Source organism: Pomacea canaliculata, linkage group LG3 (genome assembly GCF_003073045.1).
Source record: "Pomacea canaliculata isolate SZHN2017 linkage group LG3, ASM307304v1, whole genome shotgun sequence".
NCBI lineage: Eukaryota > Metazoa > Mollusca > Gastropoda > Architaenioglossa > Ampullariidae > Pomacea > Pomacea canaliculata.
The window spans coordinates 34,862,389-34,887,497 of record NC_037592.1 but is presented as its reverse complement, the minus strand read 5'-3'; the positions used below and the strand labels follow the sequence as shown (position 1 = coordinate 34,887,497).

The 25,109-nt window shown below is 43.5% G+C and overlaps 1 protein-coding gene and 1 long non-coding RNA gene across 2 annotated transcripts in view; one reads left to right on the top strand and one right to left on the bottom strand.

The window, feature by feature from the left end:
- Positions 1 to 15,890, top strand: part of LOC112558846 (arginine--tRNA ligase, cytoplasmic-like) — an 84,815-nt gene extending 68,925 nt beyond the window's left edge. The window contains 5 exon segments of the mRNA XM_025229554.1: positions 1,135 to 1,240; positions 9,152 to 9,265; positions 14,280 to 14,338; positions 14,730 to 14,977; positions 15,595 to 15,890. Of these exon segments, the coding sequence (XP_025085339.1) occupies positions 1,135 to 1,240; positions 9,152 to 9,265; positions 14,280 to 14,338; positions 14,730 to 14,977; positions 15,595 to 15,704 (637 nt within the window). The 3' untranslated portion in view covers positions 15,705 to 15,890.
- Positions 15,891 to 15,996: 106 nt separating this feature from the next.
- LOC112558853 lies at positions 15,997 to 22,855 on the bottom strand. The gene is made up of 3 exons (XR_003098241.1): positions 21,589 to 22,855; positions 20,959 to 21,182; positions 15,997 to 19,984 (listed from the first exon to the last, which is right to left on the bottom strand). It is a non-coding gene; the product is annotated as an uncharacterized LOC112558853 (long non-coding RNA).
- Positions 22,856 to 25,109: the final 2,254 nt, after the last annotated feature.

Here is a 25,109-nt window from a genome sequence, read left to right as displayed (position 1 = left end):
CATAACGACAGATATTCGCATCAGGATCACGACAGTCACGGCAACAGTAACAGTCAAGCGGTGTAAGCTGGTCTGGTTTGGCCATGTGACCAGGCACGACACTTTGTCGAAGCTACCTTGCAGTGTGTTTGACGTGTATGTGTGTGCATGCATAGTGTGTGTGAGAGAGAGACAAAACTGTTTTCGTTCTTAACCCGAAAGAACTAGGTGTTTGCCAGTCCTGTAATTTCGTTTTGGCTTAGAGACTTGCCAGGTCATTACGTGTAGAGAAAATGGAGTGAGACAAGGGGATGACAGTGCAATTAATGAAGACCTGATAACAAGAGAAAGCCGCCTTTTTTTCTTGAAAGGTATTCTTTTCAAAGAAACGGCTACATCCTTCATTGGATGCCATGTTTTCCTGATTAACTTCCCCCACCCCCAAGTTGTGTCGGAGAGAACCGTGACAGTAAAGAATGGATAGACTTCACAGAAACACGTGGAGGGGCAAAGACTCTCCCAATAGGCTGAGCTGTCTCCCTTAGAAATTTTTAGGTCGAATATCTTCCATTCATCTGGTGGGAATTGTAGGAGGGAGAAGCTTTGTCCAGCGATTTAGCGTTTTCTTGGCACGTTGCCAACATTTGCATATCACTTGCCGCTGTTATCTACTATGTTTAATGGCAGTATCTGAAGGCAGAGATAGGAAGAGTTCAAAGGTCTTGCGGAAACAAGCGCTTATTCTGGCATTATCCCCCGCGAGCGAGCAACATGTGGTTTGCAAGTGCAACTGCGTTATTGTAACGATACCCTAGTGGCCTGATGACAGTGCCTTTGCCGTGAAGTAGACATAGTTGCTGGCTCGGTGTAATACACTCCCATTCCTCCCCATGACAATTCTACTTTAACTGTACGATCGCTATTCCTTTCCTTTCAAAATTAAAACAAAACAAAAAAAAACCCTCTTCAAAAATATGGTAGTGCAAATAGATTGCCTTTTCCCTACTGCTTACTGTTATGTGCACACCTTTGCTGTGTTTTTCTCACCTGCTGTACCTCCTTCTGTCACTTGTTACATGTACATCTTTGCTGTGTTTCCTGCACCGAGTGTATTACCGTACCTCTCTGACACCTGTTACTCTTGCCGTGTTGCAGGAAGAAGTTCAAGACGCGGTCTGGCGAGACGGTCCGGCTGGTGGACTTGCTGGACGAGGGCGTGCGCCGTGCGGAGGCCAAGCTGAAGGAGAAGGAGCGAGACAAGGTCAGTTGGAGGGTTTTGTACTTCTGCCAACGACTTTAAATATTATTGTTGCACACGTTTATTCAACGCACTATGCCTGTCTGTCTGGTTGGAATTTTGTTATAGGCTTTTCACCCACTTTCCGTTGTCCAGGAGATCTCAAAGTTTCACACGTTGCTCATTTCCGATGGCAGTGCAGTATTAAATCATTTTCATCAATAAAATAGTTCTCAAATTTTCAGATTTTTTTTTTATAGAACTTAAAGGCTGAATTAGGGAATTTAACTGTAAGTTACTAGTCCCAGAGCAGCAGTTACCTAAGCAGACGGCACAAATAACCTAAATGGAAGAAGAGGAAAAGAAACAGAAGAAGACTAAGAAAATTATTTTCTTCCTGTTACATTTTAGATTTAAGATTCATACTTTATATACAGTTTATATTGAATTAAATAATGGAATACACTAAATAAAACGAAACATATCAATAACAAAATTCAAAAAGACTAAAATGTTTTAATAAAATAAGTAAACAATTTTTTAAACCACTTTTATTTGTACGTTGTACTAACAAGGGTAAAATAACTTTTTCCTTAGGTCTTGAAATAAAACATAAAATATTTCCAGGAGTTCCTCTCACACTTTTATCCTTAAAGCAGAAAATTCCGAGTCCTAAGGTACGGTCCGGTGTCACAACGGGTAGCGCCTATCACCAGTACAGTGAGGGTTGGCTGTTTGTCCTCCACCTACAACTGAATCCTAATCTGCACTGAAAACGCACTTCTTCCTTGGGAATTGCTCCTAGTGCAGTCCACACGATGCCAGTCCTTTTCACCCTTCCCCTTTTCCGCTTTTGATACTTTCCTACTCGTCTTCCTCTACAGATGCACGATTTTCTCAGTTCTTGTTACTCTTTGCCTCGGTGTGTTTTCTGTATTTGTCTTCTACTCATCGTCAGTACTGTTCTTTATTCTTCCGTTCCTCGTATGCTGTCCATGTTGTCCATGTCTCATTCCTATTGTAAGCGATGAGCGTGGTCTGTCGGAGTGTAAATATGTACTATATAAATCTTTATTTATTATTATTATTTTATTTAGTTATATGTGCTGTCTGCTCTCGTCACGGGCACGCTGTTCTTTCTCTGCATGTGGCATCTGTTTAAGCGCTGACTGCCTTGCCGGGATAAAAGCCTTAGTTGCTGACTCGGCGTAAAAGACCAGTCCCTTTCACCACCCCACTCCCGAGACTTAAGAAAAAATATTTTATCATTTTTAGTACATATCAAATGTTTACTTTTAAAACTATTTTTGTTCTTAGATCATAGTCAGACCGACAGAGCTAAGACAGTTAAGTCTCGACACGTGGCTTTGCTGGCTTCATGGCCAGGAAGTGCGTTGACTTATTTCTCTCAGACGACTGAGGATTTTTCCGGATTGGATAGTCTCCTCTTGATTTAGTGTCTTTGGGGTGGGGAAGTGTTCGCAGTGGCAGCTTCTTGGAATTACCATTATGACATCATCGACTGACACCACAACCACTCCTCGACTTGATTCATAGGAACCGGCAAGACGATTCCGCCTTTTTTTTATATTGAAATCGCCAAAACAACTGATTTAAAAAGCCAGAGGGTTAGAAGTCTCTGTTTTTGCTGCTCTTTTTCTCGTTAGCTCACTTTTCTTATTGTTCTCGTTTTCGCACTCACTCTCCTCCCCCTCCGTTTTCTTTTTCTTTCCCACTCTCTTCCTTTCATTCTCTCCCCCCCCCCCTCACTTTCTCGCTCATTATTATTTTCTTTCATTCCCCTCTCTAACTCCTCACATGTTTTCCTTCCTCACATTTTTTTCTCCCTCTCTATTTCTCTCCCTACTTTCTGTCTCCCTTCCTTATTCTCATCTTTCTTCTTCCTCACCTATCTCTCTCTCGCTCACTTGTCATTACATTATTTTAAGCATTTAAAAATCAGTCTTCTTGGTATAGATTGACTTCAATATTTGGTTATACATATATGTATGATAACTGCACTTTTATGCCTGTGCCCAATTATTGTAGAGTATCGTTATTTTTTTTTTTATTGTAATATTGGTTTTTTCCAATGTTTTATGTCCCCCATCCATGGCCCTAGAATAAATTGATCAATCTCACTTTTCCGCTCTCTTTTACTTTTTCTTTCCCTCTGCCTCTGCGCTGCCATGTAATCTCTCTTTCTTGCCCAACCCATGCGTCTCTCGTTTCTCTACCTCCCCTCGGTTAGACAGTCTACTTGATGCATCGTCACATCCCCTGTCTGTTCAGCGGCAGCAGTCACACCCCCTCCCCACCCCTGGGTGTGTATCGACTGCTGGCTCTTTGACCCTCCAGTCTCGGACTTTGAGGAGCTGGAAGACGTCGAACACGAGAGCGAGATTAGAAGGTGATGGCGGCCGTGTCTGGCTTTCACAAAAAGAGACTTAGCAGAGGGTCGTGTATGACTTGATGGCGGCAGAGGAGCGCACGGGCTAGAGTGTTAGTGTAACAGAACGTCACCAGGTAGCACCGGAGGTGTGTATAACAGAGGCGTGAGACCAGTGCTTTGAACGCATGACAAGTCCCGCTGACTAGCAGAAATGACGGCTGTATCCGTCCTCTGGCGCGTCACGCCGCTAATCGTGCTTGATTAACCGTAACTGTCACGTTAAACAAACTACTCCAGCATCGGCAACAGCAAAGGCTGCAACAGAGGCCAGAGTTGCCAAGGCGCGCCATCATTGTTTTCCCGTTACTATCGAGTTCTTGAGCGACAGCAATGGCTTGTATAACCTAGATTTTTCTGTGTTTGTGTGTGGTGTAGTCGTAGTCGAGTGGGATATCAGACCAGGTGGAGTAAAGACAATCTGAATGACAGAGGAAAGCAGTAGGAAGTAGGACAGGTTGCCTCGGTAGAAACTGAGTTAAAAGGGAGCAGAGTTACGATGCAGACCGCCCATATATATCACTACCACCACCACCTCTCCAACCCCCACCCCACCCACTCCACAGAAAAGGTAACATTTGAGAACGCAGTAAAAAAAAAATATGAAAGAGGAAGTTTATTCTCACATCCGAGCAGAAAAAGTACATCGGTCATTTCCCCTTACCCTGTAGTAGCGTCTCGCACCCCTCAACCTCCAGCGGGCTTGTCCCGCAGATACTGTGGTTGCTTTAGTTATGTAGGTAGCAAAATGTCTTATGGTTCTAAAGGCGAAATGCTGGCCTTTGTGCTGCGGAAAGGTGAGGTGTAGGCAAAGGCGAGCGGAGATGTAAAATGATGACAAATGTTTTGAGGAATAGAAGAGGCGGGTAGTGTGGGGCAATGACGTGCGAAGTGGGAGTGACAGTGATGTGACCATTGTTAGCATGTGGAGTCGGCATTTTCATAGCACGGGAACGAGGGCAGACGTTGAGTGAAAATTGTTAAAGAGACCGCTTGTTGCAGGATTTGTTACAGCTGCACACGCACCACTGTGCACCCGCTCTTCTCCCCATCCCTACACCACCCCTCATCCACAAACTCCCATCCCATATTTTTTTCGCTCACTGAAGCCGAAACGCGCGGGCATACGCATTGAAAAAAAAACCCCCATAGATACAGAGACCTGAAATAATATCTTCCAGCGAACGCTGACAGCAACAGAACATGAAAAAATCCCGGTTATTTGCAAAATCGGAGGAGACGAACTTAATCACGCTTAGAAGGGAAACGGGGGCTTCTGTTGGATGGATCGAGATTTTGTGCGAGACCCAGGAATTTTTTTTTAATGTCACGTGGTGTAAGCACACAAAGACTGAAGATGCAGTTGTCCAGTATTCTGATCTCCATGTTTCACGAGCGTGCGTTGAGCATGAGAGACTGGAGAAGAAGAGGTTGGGTGGGGTTAGAGCCTCACATCTGGGACTGAGAAGTGAAGTCGCAAAGTCTGGACTATACGTGAAGCAGTTGCCATGTCTGCCGTCTTCTTCTACCTATGTCTCTCCACCGCCACTTCCAGCAACTAAAAACATCTCGCAGATTAGATTGCAAACCCCTCACATCCAAAGAAGAGTAAAACTGGGTTGAAAAGCTATCTTTTCTTCTTACTCTCCGTCTGTGTGTGTGTGTGTGTGTGCTTAATTGGAATTCAGTCGACATCTATCACATCTTCGGGCGATGATTTATGACTGTGATCCATTGTGACCGTGATCTCGTGATCAGTTTCTGTTGACACGATATATTGACACGAATACCCTTCATTTTATGCTAAAAGAAGAATGATTGCGCTGTTTTTGCTAGTCAGAGATAACTACGTCGTTAATGAGTTAGATTCACGTGCATTCCCCCTTTTTTTCGGCGACTTACGTCTTTTAACGCCAGACTGTCCGAACCGAAATCGTCTGTTGTGCGATGGATGTTAATGATTCTGTTGATTTGCTTAACCCTCGACGCGAATTCATCGTCAGCACTGGACTGACCATCAGTCACTAGTCACAGCTTAATACATCTGATGTGAGGGGCTGGGCAGGTTAGTCGTCAGCGCTCTATTCAATCAATGTGTCACACCAAAAATTGCGCTGAACTTCAACTTACACCTGAGATTCATTTTGAAGGATGCCTCTCCCCCCCCCCCAAAAAAAAAAAAAAAATCCCAACCTAAAAAAGTTTTATCGCCTTTTTCATTGAAGGCTGTTCATTAACGTCACACAAATCCAAACCCCACTACCCTCCGTTCAGTCTGCTCAGCTCCTTCTCCTGTTCAGTGGGATTGTACCCGATGCCTAATTTGTGTAAATCGTCTTTTTTTTTTTTTTGCAATATCATGTCAATGCCACACACATCACACCTCGTAATCAATAAGCAGTCGCGAAAGAACTCGGAATACGTGCTCCATAACGGCGAGAACGAATGATCTCGTCTCGCTTTCATCCAAAATAAATCTCTTAGGGGATAACACACCAGTCAACAAGTTCACTTTCTCCTTGAAGTGCACTACAGCGTCTGTGCTCTTTATCATCTCCATAAGTAAAAGACTTTATATTATCCGCCTGAAATAAAACACACACAAAACGTAACGTATTAAACCGTGGTTATAAGATGAGAAAGATCACGTGACTTCTGCAGTACAAATGTTATCACTTTCCTAGCCCCGCCCACCATTGCTATCGCGGTGTCGGCCGAATGCCTCCTCTGCTTGCTTGCCCTGTTCCTACCCCAATATCAGATGTGGGGCTGCAGCTGGTTACCGACTTCTGACGCAGTGGACCGGGGTCACGATGCATGGCGGGTATCGGCCTCCAAACGAGGACTGGTTGGGGTCATGAATATGCCGAATATCAGACTCGAGTGCAGGCCTGGGCCACATGCACCCTGAACATCGCATTTCCAGGCGACATTGAGGGCGCAGACAAGTCTGCTGACAGGCGTCTGCTGCCGTCTCCTTGCAAAGATGATGTTGGTTATCTCTGATTAGTTTGATGTTTTGTAGTATTTGAACACAAGACTGTGGTTTTACCTAGCTGGATATCTTGTACAATTTAAACACAAGACTGTAATCCTCCCCAGATGAATATCTTGTATCATTTTAACACAAAAATATAGACTTCTTGTAGTATTTTGAAAAGGGAACATAGACTTGATTATCTTAAAGTCATTAAGAAAGACTGTAGTTGGATGTCATGTGGTCACAATAAAAAGCCCTAGCATTGTAAATTAATAGGTATGTAATTTATTTTTTAAGCTTTGTTTCATATTTGTCTTAAAATAGACTTTGCTAACGTTTAAGTTTTTATAGTAAAAGTCTTTCCTTCCTGTTATTTCTCACATTTGCAAGCGCTAACTTTCTGTGTTAAGACCAGTTTTAAAGGTAACACCATCTGAATCCTTCTATCGCCAATCGCTTGTTCTCCTGTCGCTGCACCCTTCCCTTCAGTTTACACCTTTCACTCATTTTTCTCCCATTTTATAGAGTTACTGCCAGGTAAAATTACAGTTATCATATTACATGTATTTCTAGTATTGACTTTTCTTGCCGTGATGCAACCTTTGTTGTTAAGCACCAACCAAACGAATTTACGCTTTTCTTTCTTTAAATTGAAGTATTGAAGTTACAATCATGTGAAGAGAGTCGTTTATATTCAAAGGGCAGACGTGAGGGTCATGACACTCAGAAACACCACGAGAAAGTCGACGCCATGACTGTTTAGGTGACAGACAAAGTCCTTGCACTCTTTCACCGCTGACGGCAGGCCACTGGATTAGGAGAAAGGATGCTAATGGACTGATGGATGGCTGCACCCTTCGCTGCGTACTACTCGAAAAGGACAGGCGGATGGGAGAGCTCTCCCTTGTTAATTAGACCACCCCTCTCTCCACTTCACACACCCACCCCGCTCTCTCTCCGTCTCCCCGACTCCCAACCCCATCCAATTGGCAGCGTTTGTTTTGTGAGAAGCGGTGTTCTGCTGCTCGCAGGATGAGAATGTCAAACGCGGCTTGCTTAATGTCCATTGATTTCCTTTGCCTCGCTGCTCGGGGTGCACAGGCAAGCAGAGGGTGGGGGTAGGGAAACAGGAGCTTTAACCTGACGTAAGTTAATGGATTGACACGATATGCGCGCTCGCCCAAGTGATGGATTTCCTGGGCGTTTGCTACGATACTCGAGGTTTTGGGGCTTTGGGAATGAGGTAAGGGCAATCGAGTTTGAGATTTATGCAAGAGTGGTATGCAGGGAGTCACGAAACCATTGACGTGTACAGAATGGAGGCGGGTAGAAGGCGATTAAAGGGATATAAAACAAAGGAAAACAAAGTGGAGACCTTGGCTTGTCCCTTTTTGTAAAAAAAAATATATATATTGTCTTACCTCCCTCCCGTCGCACCCGACCACCCTTGTCAAGCTGGTTACGCCGCTGACGCTGAACGGCAAACATAAATAGCTCACGCTGTGCGGTTATATTACAACGTCTGGCAAGCTGTTGTCTGACCTGATACTGCAGATAGAATTTAATGAAAGGCTGTTATTTCATGCACGGAGTGCTATCTCCAACCTCCATCATTTCCAAGCTTTAGGTCGAACCGTTAAGCTGCGCTTTTTGTTTTTCAAACATCGAGAAGGCAGTTACAATGCTGTGATTTGGGTTACGAAAAAAAGTTAATGCATGAATTTTATTGGTGTTGAGTTATAAAAGCATGTATTTAGTGGTGTTGATTTATGAAAGATGTGTTTTATCGGTGTCGAGTTATTAGCAGTCCTGCTGTTGTTTGGGCAGTTTGTCCGTTTCATAAAGTTTTCCTGCATTGAGCGCGCGATTTGGTTGGGTGGGTAGGGAAAGGATACAGTTTGACGAAGCAGTGAGCCTGCTAGCAGTAAGTTTCCACTGATGATTCAATATTTTTTATTCTTTCACCCTCTCATAGGTATTGAGATATTCAACATTTAGTCTTTAACATTACACAGTATATTGCAAAAATTATGTCTATATTTTCCTATCTTTATATGCAGTCTCTCTCACACACACATTCACTGGTCAGTTTGTAGCAGCTTATACGATTAAACAATACATGGAAGGCTCCTGTAGCATTTAGTATTTATGCAGCGGATGTTTGATTACCTAAAGGTTGTGAGTCATTCCTCATGGCTTGCCTGAGAAACATTTGAGAGGGGGAGGGAAACCAATCGATTCCCCTTGATGCATGCCAGCATTCCCTTAACTTGCAGTATTGCAACAGACTGCACGCCTTGTGCATAGATCCCCGACTTCGGGGTGCACCCCGAGTAGTTGTGTTTATATCTTGCTTTATCTCGCTAATAAGGTTAGAAAAGAAGAAAATACAAATGGTTTTTAATTGTGATGGGCTGTAGAGATGCTACTTTTAAAACTGACGAAATATGTGTGTGCGTGTGGTTCTCTCTCAGTTGTGATGTAACTGTTGTTGGTCTGTGTGCAGGTTCTGTCGACTGAAGAGATGGACCGCGCCATGAAGGCGGTAGCGTACGGCTGTGTCAAGTACGCCGACCTGTCACACAATCGCACCAAAGACTACGTCTTCTCCTTCGATAAAGTACGGTTCCTGTAGGACATACAAGCCTTCAGCCATTCTAGCAGGGCACATATAGACGATTGTTTGAGCAAGCCTGGCAAAGGCTTGACATGACTGTTATTGTTTTTTGTTTTTGTTTTTGTTTTAAAAAAAACCCTTTTGCCAAACTTGCCAAAAACATTCGTCCATTTTTATCCGATTATGAGCGATCTATATTTTGGTCGTGTTCTAGTGTTCATGTTACTAACATTGTTCGTGTTCCGGTCGATTATCCCCTCCCACCCATGCCTATCCCAGTGTCTTTATTCTGTTTTTCCTTTCATCTCCTGACGCTATTATATCTTGTTACCGCTTATTTGCTGACTCGTATGTACAGGCTGGTGGATGGGAAGTTAAGTGAGAGGGAGGGATGTGACGACGGACAGCTCGGTCCATGAGTGCTTGTCACAATTCCTCCCTCTAATGGAGGTTGACCAAGCGACAGCGCGGCTCCAGTGCCAGGAAGCATGCCCACACATGTTTTCATGCCCCACCCATTCCCTCGCCCTCAGAGGAAAACAATGTCAGGGAAACTGCATCCTCCAACGCACCCCGTACCCCAGCTGTTCCTGCTGAGAGGTCAGCTTCATGGTTTTGCTGAAAGATGGTCGGTAGGGGAACGGGGCGATAAGGTCAGTTTGCGGCCAGTGGGAAGCCAAGCTGCGGTGCTGTGTTCCCTGTTTTCGGTTGCTTTCATCACCATCCACCCAATTTTAAAACGCGTCAGATTCTTGCTGATCTTTCGTCAAGACGGGGAAGGTGTCGTGTGCAAATTGAAGCAGGCACGGTAGCGTGCAGATCGCCGCACGTGTTTCACATCCTGTTGTCTTCATCTTCCTTCCTTCACCCCTTCCTCGTGCTCATCCCTTCATGTTTAGTGGGTTTTCTGTCGCAGTGGACTAAGTAGCGTCGTCCATATAGATGATCGAACCTAGTGGACTGAGGAGGGAGGACCACGATGTTGCCCTACGGTCTTGTGACATGGCTGTAGTGTCATCGGAAGACAAAGATGCTAAGAAACTGCACATTCAGACTTTCACGGCCACAGGGCTGTAAATAAAATGCCGGATGTCGCCGCAGCTGTGAAAACAGCCGGCTCGATTTGGAAAGAAAAAGTTCATTTTGCACGCAGCTTGTCTGGGGCCGGGGCGACCTGTTCTGGGTTCACCTGCACCAAGAAGTGATGGTAGGCGATGAAAGACGACAACGGCCGGTATGCGCTCTCAAGAGGCCGTCACTCACTAGGGCAGATGTAGCGGAGGTAGGGGTGGGGGAGGTGAAGACCTGCTCAGAAGCATGAACCAAGAGAATTAGCCAATCGCGAGGATGAGGAACAGTTTCCTCCTTTACTTTCTTTCCAGGGAGCAGAATCTCTTGTGCTCTCGCCCAGGAAACCCATGACGACGTCTGGTAGTAAGCGTTCAGTTCGATCAAGTGTTTCCGTCCCTGGGAATCCATGGGAAACGGGATGGGGGGTGGGATAGAAATATGTCCCATGGACAACCCTGGATAATATATGAAATCTTTGATCAGTCAGGTACCAGTTAGGGCAATACAGAGCTAATGATTGATTCGGTTGGCTCGTTTGGCAGTAAAGTTCTCACGCCGAGCAATGATTTCCTGCTATGGTAGGAATGGGTACATAGAGAAGGACCTCGGTGTGGTATCACGCCTAGAGAGAAGCAGGTGTGCTGATGAAAAATATTATACAAGGCCTTAACGATCTTCGCTGGAGTGGTGACAGGGGCCATCGGTACTGATGTGTGGTGGCCTTGGTGACAGGGCACCTTGCATGATGTGCCTTAGTCTTAATAGCGAAACTAGAGTGTCTTGTGCATGACTTGTGTCATGTGGGAATTTGACTAATCTGAGCTTTACCTTCAGACAAAGACAGGCATTTTGTGAGCTGAAGCTAATTTACAGAACTGCTCTCTATTTGATTACACAATATTAAACTACAGATAAGGCTGATTTATGGAGTTACTTTATACTCTGTCACACAAGGTTACACTACAGTCGACTTTATGGACTTAAATACTTCAGACTCCATTTTCTGAAGGGTAGGAGAATCAGGAAAGGGGGGGGGTGGGTGGGTGGGAACTTCCTTCAAATGTTCAAGATTTTTAACTGAGCCGGTGATGTCGACAGCGATGTATTTTTGTCACCACAAATTAACATTACTCCAAATTCAGATGGAAAAATAATTATCAGCCATTGCTCCTCTACTAAACACCAATATTACTTTTCACGAAGAGTTGCTGCAAATTGCGAGTCACCGTCGAATAGGCACCAAGAACTGTTTAAATAAAAGTCCAGACTTTGTCGAACAATTTTACAGTTTTAATACTTAACAAAATATATTGTAATTTGCTTAAAACTCAGATCCATACAATATTCAAGTGATTTTAAGAGGGGGCGTTCAATACTCTGAGGCCTAGGCAGACGATAGCCACTCCCAAACTACTACTACTCTTATATTTGGTTAGCTTCGTTAGACTGCATAGCAGCGTGTCGGAGAAGGTTCATAGTGTTGGTATATCTGGTCAGCTTAGGATAAGCTTGTCCGGTTTGTATTTTTTTCTGTTATCCATCCTACTTACCCCGTCTCCTTCTCTTCCTCCCACACTCCCTCCCCTGCGGGGACCACGAGACTAGGAGAATATTAAGGTGGTCGACAATGTGTAAGCAGAGGAAGCGAAGCATAAAGTTGGGTTGTACAAGTGGAGGGCGGGGAGGGAGATCTTGCTTGACATCAGACGATGATCGACCCGTTCAGTCGGCTTCTTGTCGCTAATGGCGGGAAAATGTACCGGCAACCAGCTCCTTGTCCACCACCAGTGGCCGTCATACTACGTGTACCGTCCTCGCTGATGCATCGACCCCTTCTGCCATAACGGTCATCGCAAGAGACTACACTGTCGTTTTGAATAGAATGTTAGGAGAAACTTGCATGGCCACACTAAAGCGAAATCGCGATCGTATCACGTTTGAGAGAGAAAGAGTGTGTGGGTCTTCAGTCAGCCCAATGGAGGAGGCTCCTTAGCCCGGAGGCAGTCCGACGAGTTTTGGCTGTCCAGGGCTGGGATCTGGCATCGGGCACGTTGTTTGTTTTGTGTTTTTACAGGAGTATAGTAAATATACGACAATACAGCTTTCACAGAGAATGTGACATCTGTTCTTTGAATATCTCCATACCTGCAGCCCTTTCTCTATTCTATATATATATATGACGCAGATGAATGGTAGAATGGTGCATTATATGTATAGTGTGTGTCCACCTGAGCGAGTGAAGACAGCTGTCCTAACCTGCAGGCGGTGTGTTTGGGTGGCAAGCAAACGCCTGGTGCAGTATTTTCATTAACCGAGTCAGTGTGACACCAAGCAGCCGACGAGGACACTGATGAATATGTCTGCTGGTCTTCCCCTCGAGACATTGCTGGGGGTGTCAGGGCCCAGAACTCGAGAGGTTTTTTTTTTAAAGATTATGCTGAAGCTCGAATTTTACACTTCACTTGTGTTCCGATCGAGAGCTAGGCAGAATCGTCTTTCACTACTTGTACGGAAGGTAAACGAGGAGCCGAGTGGTTAAGAGCACAAGTCTGTTCGCTTTGACCTGTAAAGGGGAATGCAGCGAGGGAGACATGGGTACCGTCTCCACACACACACAAGTAAAATACTGGGCCTAGGAAAAGTGCGCTGTCATAATTTCTCAATCCCCAAGGACCGAAAGGTTAGGAAAGCACCTTTACCCCACGGAAGACAGATTGGATCAACTGTTGAGGGTTCAGAACACGTCTTTGGGTCTCTTTATTTCTCTATCTCTGAATTTCAATTTCTCCACTGGGCAGCTCTAGCTTGCCTTAAAATAACCAACTGACCTATCAGCTAGCAAACCACAAATCTGCCGAGGTATTTTATTTTATTACTTCGTCGGCCAGAATCTGCCCTCATCTGCCTCTTCCTCCGGCGGTCATGTGATGTTGCACGTCCACCAACTTTCCAGCGGAGGCTGGACAGCTGTCTGGCGGGACCACGGCCATGCCACGCCCACGCTGGACGTCCTTCGTCTGTGCACGGGAGATAAGACGAGATCTTTGTCACCAGCCCTGTCAGCTTGGTCAGGGAGAGGTGGTGGTGGTGGCGGCGGCGGTGTTGAGTAGGACTGCGGGGTGTGGGGTAGGATGGGGGTTAATCAACTTTGTCTCTCGGTTCCTTTTGTGCCGCCGGTTGCTAACTGGTTGATAGGAAATGTAAGAATTGAATTGGATGGAAGAGGTGGTGTTATCAAAACATTCTAAACACAGCATCCATGTCAGGATTAAAGGAATCCTCCTTACCCACCCCGGAATCGCAGTAGAAATGGGTAGCTGAAGAGGTTGACGCTGTTGTTGTTGAAGAGTTGATGGTGGTATTTGTCGGTGGCGGATAACGATGATGACGGCAGGACTGAGCTTCTGTTTACGTCTGGCCGGCACGATGCACACGGCTTTCACACTTTGATGTCTTCTACCGCTATTACGGCCTGTGTGCCTCCAGAGCTCTTGTCGCAGCTACTTCCGTCCTCTCCTAGTTCGTGATGTCGTACTCTGTGTGTGTAAATCACGCGCAAAGCCCGAGAGCGGGGGGATGCGCGAGAAAGGAGTGGACCCATCAGACACGTGCCGCTGTCCGTACTAAGGGAGGCCAGTATTTGTCGCCGCTCATCATCCCACCTATGAAATAAGAGCTGTCTAGACAGGTGACGTCACCTGTGGCCGGAAATCTTCCATTGTTCGGAAGTGTCACCTGTCTCAGACTTGCTTCCTTCCTGAGCAAACTTACTGATGCACGTTATAGCCGTTGACTGGATTGCTGTTTATTGGTACTGCCACCGCCATCTTTATCATCATGTCCCGAGGGCATAATTATATGATATATAGTGAAGATCGCTTTCATTTGCTTTTTCCTCTATATAATTCAGAATATATATATATATCACACATATATTATATTGCAGATGCTGGATGACAGAGGGAACACCGCGGCCTATTTGCTGTATGCCTACACACGTATCAGGTAGGACGAGACACCTTAGCAGCCTAGCAACTGTTTTGAGGAACCACAGCAGGTGCCGGAAGCATCCACCGCTGCTAATGCTCGACTGAGATTCTGTCGCCTCGTTGCTGTCAAATATTTTACGCGACACAGAACAGATCGATGTGATAGTCGGCACAGGGACAGTAGAACTGTGTTACATGTATTTAGATGGGGAAAAGTGTCGCTGAAGATGGTAGAAGACGTGAAAGGATTTATCGGTTTTATTTGTGTGTGTGTGTGAGGGGTGGGGAAATCCTTATGCATGGCTGGCATAGTGTTTTTGCATCACTGCTTGTTATATCAAAGTTTTCCTTCGTCGCCCCTGTGGCTGAATAACTCATTTAGTTATCTTTTTTTTTTCTTTTTACAGATCAATTTCTCGCCTGGCCAACGTCACACCAGAACAGTTGAAACAGTCAGCATACACAAAGCCTTTGGAACTGACCCACAACGCTGAGTGGAAGCTGGCCAAATGTGTTTTGCAGTTCTCAGATGTTGTGGTTCGAATCCTCAACGACCTGTACATGCATACATTATGCGAATACCTGTATGAACTTACCACAGTCTTCACCGATTTCTACGAAAACTGCTACTGCGTTGAGAAGGATAAGACAACAGGTCTGATTTCTGTTTGTGTGATTGCAAGAGAGTGCATATTTACACTAATGTACATGGCTGACATGTGCACAGTCAGGTTCTGTTGTAAGATGTACTTATCTAAATAGTCGAAAGTTTCTTCCTAAAAATCTTTCACCTAATTAAGGAAATAGCTGGAATGTACGAGACACATTCATGGAGCCATGGATGAAGAGTAGCATATTATTTTTGTACAAAATTTTTATTTCGTTCATTATATATACAGGAACTTCTTTTAATGCAATGAAAAACTAAATTGATCGCTGGAAGAAATGTTTTTAAAGTGTTTCTTCTATCTAATTCTAATGCGACGCCAGCAGCGATAGGGTGACTGATTAGCTACAAGTAACGAGTAACGTGCGGATAAATGAAGGGAGGCAATCCCGATATTACATTTGCATGTGGTATGTAGTTATTGGCCCTTGGGTGCAGGCGCATTTGCTTCAGTTGAAGTGGCTGCATTCTATTTTTGTTATGTGGTTTAAAGCTGTTATGAATTATTAATATCTCGTAAATATTATTGTATTACTATGTATGAAATAGTTCTGTGCAATTAATCTTTAGAAAAACTTTTATCAAATTTGTTTTCTTCTGTACAGGGGAAATAATAAAAGTAAACATGAGTCGTCTGCTTTTGTGTGAGGCCACAGCCAGTACCATCAACACAGCTTTCCACATCCTTGGTGTGTCTCCTGTTGACAAGATGTAACAGCCTGTGTAATTCTGACCACCTTTGACAGTATTGTTAGGATCAATCTTTGGTGCAGTCTTGCAATCCCTATCAAATTAAAAATATCTTTTAAGGCTTTTTTTCTTGTCTCATTTACATATGCAGACATTTATTTCATGTACAATACCTGGTGCTATTCTTTGACTTCGATGGCTGCCTACGAAAGTATTCAGTTAATGTTAATTTGTCAAAGTAAAATGACTTGAAAATCACAACTGAAGTACTACAATTATAAATCAGGACATCAGTAAGCTTTGTGAAGTTTTTGTTGTTGTTGTTGTCTTAAAGTACCATTTTTTTTATATACTCACTTTTACATTAGTAGCGTTCTTTTCTATCATTTGACTCTCTATCATGAAAAGTCCAGTTTTTATCCATCCACAAAGTGACACCAACAGAATATTGCTTTATGAGTACAGTTTATTTACCAACAGAAAATTGGCAGAAAATTATGTAAGGGAAAAGAAAATAAAGCAGTTACTTGCTAGCACAAAGTATATTATTTCTTGTGCAAAAGGAAATAGAATGATAACTCATGAGTCACTGCAGATTGATTATATTTTCTTTGCTTTAAAGAACACTAGGAATTTTACTTTCACTATGCGCCCAGTTGATAAAATCCTCATGTGAGATTATATCTTTAGCACAGGATGCTTGATAGTGCAGTGGATAAAACATTTGCTCTGGCACCACTGCAGTGAGATGCTGTGGGCTTAGATCTTGTCTTGGGAGGGTCTTTGTACATGACACTTGTTTGCAACACCAGCCATTGGTGTTTTCTCTGGTTATTCTGGCTTCTTCCCCATCCCATTCCTCTCAAAGTGCAAAATCACGACTAGGTGGAACACTTTTCTTGCCAGTTTAACCAACCAGCTACTTTTAGCAGTGCATAAAGAAGTGCAGCTTTTGTTCTTAAATGTCCAGAATTAAGTCTATTATGTTTGTTTCCGAGTTTTACTTATTCTCTCCCTCATAATAATCCTGTCATTGTTATGATGAGGTCTAAGAAGAACGCTTTACTACTAAAGCAAAAGACATTATCACAAACATCAAGAGCATTTATAAGTGCTTGAGCATTGTCGTTGAACAAACTACCAATATGTTCCGTGAACTGTGATCTCTACTGGCGAAGGTACAGGGCTACACTTAGTAACTGGCAAAGGTATAGTACTGACACTCTGGCGCTGTCAAGGGTCGGGTACAAGCTGTGCAGCAACAGCAAGCTTTTTAATTTAAGAACAATGAAATAAAGCAAAGTCCAGGGACACCGCTGTCACGTGCATGTTATTTTCACCAACACCTTCACTCTCTCACATGTCCATTCACACACAAATGTGCAGGATTTAAACTCTGTTTTTTTCTCTCATCCTCTTCTTGTGTGAAAGTGAGTTGTTTTACCATTTTAACACTTTCCATTTTTTTAAATGATCAGGATTAGATATTAATTTTCCTTCCATGAAAATGATCATTATTCAGTTCAGAAATGGTTTATTTGCTACATTAAGATCATGGAGCAGAGGCACAAAATGGAATGTTAAAAAAAAATTTCATTTAGGCTATTGATCCATCTAGACAGAAAATGATGTTGAACCAATGAGCTTGGCTTGATAATAACCTGGAAATATGTTGGTGATGGCGTGTGGCTGATTAAGTGCCTAGAAATATCAATTTTATTAATGCATTATGGACATTACCATCCAGACTGTGCATGGCTCAAATTAGAACAGTAGCAAAAATGCTTATTTTATGTCAGCAGGCTGACACACTGCAATGACAGTCGCACACACGCATCCTACCCAGAAGTTTGTGCTTTGTCCTAAAAGTAACAGAAAAGTAACAGAAGTAAAAGTAACAGAACTCATTTTTCCTGAAATGGGTTTTTTGGTAAGTGGTTGAGCAATACTTGAAAATGTTTATGGTTGTGGTTTTTGGACAAGGACACTGAATAGAAATAGTTGTGACAAGTCAGTAGTGGAAGTCATCAGTGCTGGGGAAACTCAGACGATGAGATCAGGTTTGACACCCATCATGCTTGTGCTGCGAGTGAGAAACTGTCACCCTTTCTCTGTCATCTAGGAGTGGTGTGTATAAAGGGTCATGTGCTTTCCCAGAAGCCTCCTTGTCATGAGTTTTCCTACAACTTTATCCAGCACATTTCCCAAGAGTCTTTATCCTGTCCACTTCTACATCTATATCCTGGCCATTACCCAAACATCTTTATCCTGTCCACTTTATCAGTACATCTGTAGCTTGCCCATTCCTTCCCCCCACACCCAACATCCTTATCCTGCACATTTCTACATCTGTATCCTGCCCACAGTGCTATATCTTTATTCTAGATATAAATCTATTGGCCCTCTATCTCTACATTTCTTGCCCTGTTCCCCTACATCTTTTTACTGTTCATGCTATTTATCCTCTTCTTGATATTTATCCTGCCACGCCTCTACATCAATATTCTGCTCACGTTCACTTTATTTTGCTATTCTCTACATCGGAGGTGGGGAACCTTTCTGCTGCCAAGGGCCATTTTGATATTTTTAAATCATTTGCATGCCAAACAAAATTATCAACTTAATAATTAGCCTACTATATTTGGTCAAGCCGGACATTGTCGCCACTTTAGCAACGCCTACTCTCCCAGTCTGCCTGGCGCTGACTTGTGAGTCAATGCAGTGAAGGCAGACGGACCGAGGGAAGCCGGCGAGGAGCATGTCTGTCTCGTCATGTACTGTGTCCTGAACATCCCGTAATAAACGCCCCTTGTTTGTCCCTCAAACATCATGTTATTATTATGATTCAATTATTATAAGATTATGTTGCTGCAGTAAAGCTGCGAGATTTATTGAATTTTGAATCCCGCCTGCGGTTGCCGTGGCCAGGGCCGGATCAAAGGATTTCCCGGGTTTTATACGACCTCCGGGCCGGACATTCTCCCCACCCCGTTACTCTCCATCTTCATCCTGCCTGCATTCTCTCTTACCACCCTGCCCACATTCCCTGCATACTATCCTGCCCTCTTCTAATGCATTTTGTCGTTCCAACACCTCCACTCCAGCTTCTCCCCTACCTTTCCCAAAAGCGTTTCCACCATGTTTACCCTCCTCGACTAGGGGGGTATTTTGCTGATATTGCTGGAGCTTGCGGAATCGATGTCGTGGCATAAAAGTTAATGAATCACACAGTAATGGCGCCGAGTGGTCAGTGTGAGATGGGCTCAGGCCTTGCACAATCCTGCAGCATGGTCCCCACCCCATACCCCGCTCATGCTGTGGGTGGCGTGTGGGTACACGCACGCACTGAACAAGTTTGTCTCAAGTCCAGACAGTTAGTTGGGTTGCTTGTGAGGTTCTGCAAACAAGGCTTAAATCACCGGTCTCCACTGGCTAGTCGATATTCCGACCACCAGCAAAGTCGACTTGCACTTGATAATAAAAATAAAGGACACTTATATGGCACCATGACCCACTCAACCTTATCACCAAGCTCGTGGGCCTTTACGAATAATAAAACTTTAATTAGCCTGCAAATGTTCCTGTCCACACCACTGATCCAGTCAGAGAACAGATCACATAAGTGATTTTTTGTTCGTTTTTTGTCACCATAGGGATAATCTGTTAAAGGCCTCACTGAAAACATAGACCATAGGAAGAGAAGCTGCGCAAATCCGCTGATATAATACTTCCGATACTTTCAACCTATCATCATCCTTCATGCCTTACATAATCCATTTGCTTGCAGAGACCTTCCATTCAACGTAAACATCCATTACTGACAATGAAAATTGTACATGCATCCTACTTACTTATTCACTAGTCAAGAATCTCTGTCGAATTAGATAACAACCCTGAACTTCGTATATATCCTAATTTTCTCTTTAATGCCTTTTTTTATAGTTAAGTAATGTCTCAGTTTCTTTTCCTTTGATCGAGGGCTAGATGTAAAAATAATAATAATTTTGCTTATCTTATACCACCCTTCTATTGCCCATATGCTTACTGATATGCAAAAAGCAGAATCACAAAAATCAAACTCTTCCTTGCGTGAGAAACAAATCAATTCCAAAATAGCAAATGCATTGGTGTAACATATTTTCACATCTGTTGAAAGGAGAAGATCAGTTAATAAGCAGAGCAGCTCTGTCCATCGATCACATCATTCGTAAATGCCTGGATGGTGATACAGACACCGTGTGACCTCACCAGTTATACGAAGAAACCATTATGACAGTTGATAATGGAGGTTGGCAGTCGATGGAACTGTAATAAAAACCGAAAGGTTGCAAACAAGTAAATAATTCCATGTGTCTAAAAATGGGCATGACACTTACAATCACAGCCAGCCCCATACCCAGTAAGGCAAGGTACCCATCCTATGTACGGCTGTATTTTCACCAAAATCGCTGGAAATAGAGAATAAAGTATCACAAAAACATACTCCAGGTGCATTTTATGACGAAGAGGTAGGAGAAATATTACATTAATGTTGTTCTCCCAATCACACCTGGATTTGTTGACGAAGTTTAAACAAAACATAGATATACATATATCTGAACAAAGTTCAACCACTGGCGGTCGTTGTCATTATCTTTAGGATTTGCTAAATGAGTACAAACTCCATCTGAGTGTCAAAAAGAACATTCAGCAACAGCACACTGTCCTGGTCTGTTTTCTTTTAAGGAAGAGTGAATCTTTCCTCTTCGAATTCAGTTTCTGAAGACAATGCTATTTTTAGAAATATTACCCTTTCATCATTTCCTGTTTTCTCGAGAACTCCAGGTGCGATTAAGAGGAAAACATTAATATAATATTTCTCGTCCATCTTCGTCATACAATACCACTAGAGTATGTTTTTGTGATGCTTTATTCTCTATTTCCAGCGATTTTCGCTGAGCGCTTGTATTGTCCTTTAAGTTTAAAGTTATGTCTGACTCAAGGCATTACAACTAAGCCCAGTTGTTTGGTAATGAGTCGTCGCTGATGATTTACCTCAACCCGTTAATGACATGGTCACTTAATATGAATATGAACATTAAAATGAACATTTACATCTGTGGTCCATCTCTTGTCGTTATTTCCCAGCTTACACGCATCTTTCGTGACCTTTATCAGCCTACACTTGACACTGAACGTGCAATGGATGCATTAGAAATGTAACGGAGGCCATATTTACACACTCGTTCTACGTATCACGTGACTGTGGGAGTCGAGCAGAAGGCTTGTTTATTGCTCACCCTTCACCACCCACTCCTGTCAACTATCGTATCGTGTTCTGAGAACATGGGGAATGCCCAGTCTACCTCCCACTCCCCGTCAAGCATCACATCGTGTTGAGAACATGGGGAATGCCCAGGCCAGTGCTCCTCCATGTGTGGAGTGGAGAAGGGCGCTGACGACAGTGGAGTGGTTCAACTTCTCTTGACAGGTCAGCAAAGGCGCGGCTGTACTGTAGTTGATTCTGAAACAAGGAAAAACAACATCAGATAAGAGGTACATAAAACTCAAATAACGGTCGATTACAAAGACAGCAGTACTTGAGAATTCAGGCTAATATTTAACGGAAAGTGAAGAGGGATCGTTCGCTGGCGAGACTGGGAATTTGAGACCCGACATCTAGCTTCAAATCTTGGCGCAGGCTGCAAATTTTTTTTATAAGTTTGATCTTCCATCTTTCGCCGCTTTCAGCCACGCCTCGCATAACCATCCGTCACTGCCGCCCGTTGTTAAAAAAAAACAAACAAAAAAACAAACAAAAAAAAAAAACCAAACCGGTAAACGTTACTGTTCTTTGAGGCCTTGTCCATTAAACACATACACACAATCGTGAAATCTTTCACAGCAGCAGCCGGTCCCTAACACCTTACGTGCTCCTGGTCTGCGTGTTTGGCTGAACAGCTGCGCCACCTAGCGGTACCAGACGACAGGAAGAAGAAAATGAAGCAGCAGGCCGTTGACAGGAAACAGAAGCTTTGCCGCCAATTATTTGTCAGCCAACATCAAGCGTTTCACAAGATCGCAGGCCTTCGAGTTCTCTCTCTCCTTACTTCCCCAACCTTTCCCATGTCGCCACAGGTCCGTGCTGTGACAAGTCGAGGTGAGATGTTCAAAAGAATCTCTTAATGGAGGGCTTAGGAGAGTTTGACGGACGAGGGCTTGTGGGCGAGGGTAGGTTGTGACGTCAGCTAGGACCCTGAAGTCGTTGAGACCTTTCCTAACGAGGCGCAGGCTGCTGTGAGATGTGGAGCCAGGTGCACGACAGGTCGCTAGGTGCTGGCTGCGGGGCTCACGCCAACAGTTCAAGTCTGTGCGCAGCCTGGTCCCTTAGTCACACCGAGAAAACAGTCCACCTGACGTAGTCACGTGTTCACATTCACGACATAAACTTGCTTAGCTATTTATTTTTATCGTTCGCTATTTCCGCTTGCGTGAGTTTAAAAAAAGCTGAATGGAAACAGAACAAAAAGGTCACTAGAATCCTTCGTTCGTTGATCCCTATTTTTACATAAGTTATTCGTCGTTGGGCGAACGAATGGACAGACGTGGCAGTCGACAACGGCCGCCACTCGCACCTGTCTTGGGCGACATTGAGCAGGGTCCTGCACAGGATGGCTCCTCCATACTTCAAGCTGTTTACCTTTCCCAGCCTTTGTGTTCATGGATTCCCTATTCATCTACTTTGCCGTCGTCCATGGCCGTGACTTTACTCTCGTTAGTGCTGGTGTCTTGTTGACATGCTTTTATGTGGATTTTTATTTATTTATTTATTTATTTTTTGGGGGGGAGTGGTCTTTAGACTTTGGTATGTCTTTTTGCATGTCTACTCGATCTTTGTCATTTGGTGACGAGTCATAGCTTGATACTGTTGTGATATAGAAAATGCACGGATATATAATTTTATATAAGCAAGTGTTAGTATTATCGTCACCTACATCGCAGTTTGAAGACGATATTGTGAAATGTTAAAAAGCAGATAATCGACCGACTTGAAGATCTCCACATCAGCGTCTGAGCATGCGCACTGCGTGTTGATGGTCGTATTGAACGCATCCCTTAATATCTCCTCCCGCCTTCGTAGTGGAGTCATCAGTGATCGATGATGAACGACAACACGTGTGCACGTGCTAGGGGAGGGTTTGCACGTCGCTGGGTAGAAGTCTCTGGTGATGAGGAGGGAAGGGAATTAGTGATGGTATCAGGATGAATATGAGTAGCAAAATGTTTTATTTTCAGGCGAGTGAAAAGTAATTTGATGCTTTCTACCGTTTAAAGGAATTTCGTTATGTTAGCGCAGGTAAAGGTAACAATACAATGGCGTGGGGACCAGGGAGTCAACCTCCCCCCTACAAAATGTTGAGTGTTGCTTTTTACAATTTCTTACAAGTACTATTTTCTTATCTTTTTATAGAAAGAGAAGAGAGAGAGAGGGTGTAAATGAGGGAACTATGATAATAAGTTAAACAATCACCAATTCAAAAATCTGAGTGAACCTTTTGCGATGCTGGGAGATGCAGAATCATACAAACTCGTGTAACTGGGGGAAGCACTTAGTCACCCGAAGCTATCATCTATGGGTATCTATAACCTAGAAACTCATTGAATTGCCTTCCTTGAATGAATAAAAAGAAGGGCGTCACAAATTCCACAACAAAACTTAAATCAAATTTAAAAAAACAGTTGGGTGGAACAGGAAAGAGGAGATGCCACAAAAGTTATCAAAGGGAAATAAATACTTGTCTCCCCGTGCATGCAATGAACCTTGACCTTTCACTACAAATTACCCGGATGCAATGACCTTTGCGATTTGACGGTCAGATCGCAGCTCACCCACGAGCTCAGTGAAGCTGTTACTGAGGAAACAGTCGCCAGGGAACAGCAGAGGGAACCTGTGCACGATGCCACGTGAAATGTGGTGTTTCCGGTTGTGTGGTGTTTGATAAGCGCCTTACAGCGAGCATCCAGAAAGTAGATCCTCACGGTATCAAGTCTGAAGTAAACAGGAAACTCCATCCTCGTGTGGAGCCTGTGGTGGTGGTGGTGGTGGGGCTGACTGCTAGGACATCACTAATAACAACACAAGTGTCAACAAGTCCAAGTCGCACTTACACTCGTGAGATGACAACAACTGCTCGGTGGTCTGCGTAGTCGCTTTCTGTTGAGTGTGAGAACAGCCAGCAAGATGGACTGAAAGTGCCAGAAGAGGTGAAAAACAACTCGTATTGCAGTTGACTCCTCCTCAGATGTAGCATAAACTATGTAACTAGGGTCTGTGTGGGTGTGTGTGTCGCTATAGCGTAGCTATGACAAATTATCTGAAACGACATCAGGGTGATCGTCTGCTACTTTCCTTTCATTAGTGAAGTAGTCCTTTCTCACCCATTTTCAGATGTAGGTACCACGTTTCCTCGAACAAGTGACTTGGTCTTATATTAAATTTGGTCCAAAAGAGGTCTTTCTTTCATGTACACAATTCTACATTTATTCCAATACAGTCATGTCATCTGAAACATCGTTCTAACCTCCAAACCCTGAATTCGGGTCTGATTTTCTTGCGACTCTAGTCCAAAGGAGCTCCATTTGGAATTTACAAATAAATATAATTTGTGATCATTTATTGTAAGCATCGATGTAATAATATTATTTATTTATATATTAATATCCTCCCTGTATAATTCAAGAGGTCTGTCGCGTGTTTCAACGGACTACCCAAATCCCTCTGGTTGATGATCTTAACTAAGACTTATATTTGTGGTAGGGCTTATATCACGAGTGTCCTGAAAAATTATTCTAGGGATTATTTTCAAGGAAATACGGTATTTTTTAAAATTTCTGACAATAGAAAGTCCTTTACGACAAATATATTTACCGATGCTCCTTCAAGGATTTTACTACATGTACATACGAGAAGTAGATATTTTATTACGAGCTTATGATGCTTTATTAAGCTCAGATAGTTCCCACTCATAACTTTAAGCCTTTGGCGCACTTTTTTTAAAAAGTAAAAGTTTGTAACCCACGTGCATGTGAAGCTCACTTTGTTTGGCTGTTTCTGAGTAAATGTTTACCAATTTTAGAAAATAATCTCTTAAAAAAAAACACTCTGCAAGATGAACCACCTTTTATGCGGGGAAAAAAAAGCACTTGAGAGGAAAGCAACATGTTCTGGTTGCTGATTAGACGAAGGCGTTGCTGAGATGCATATCGCTCTCGCCCATTATTTCGACACCAGAGTTTGGGCGAGTTTCGCTCGACGACGAGAGGGCGAGGACAGGAAAAGGAAGGAAATCTGTTGTTGCCTCGATGCTGAACACAAGTCTTCCGAGAACAGACGACTTTATGTCCCGCGCCTGGCACAGTTCCGGAGACATGATTTATATCTGTGCGCAAT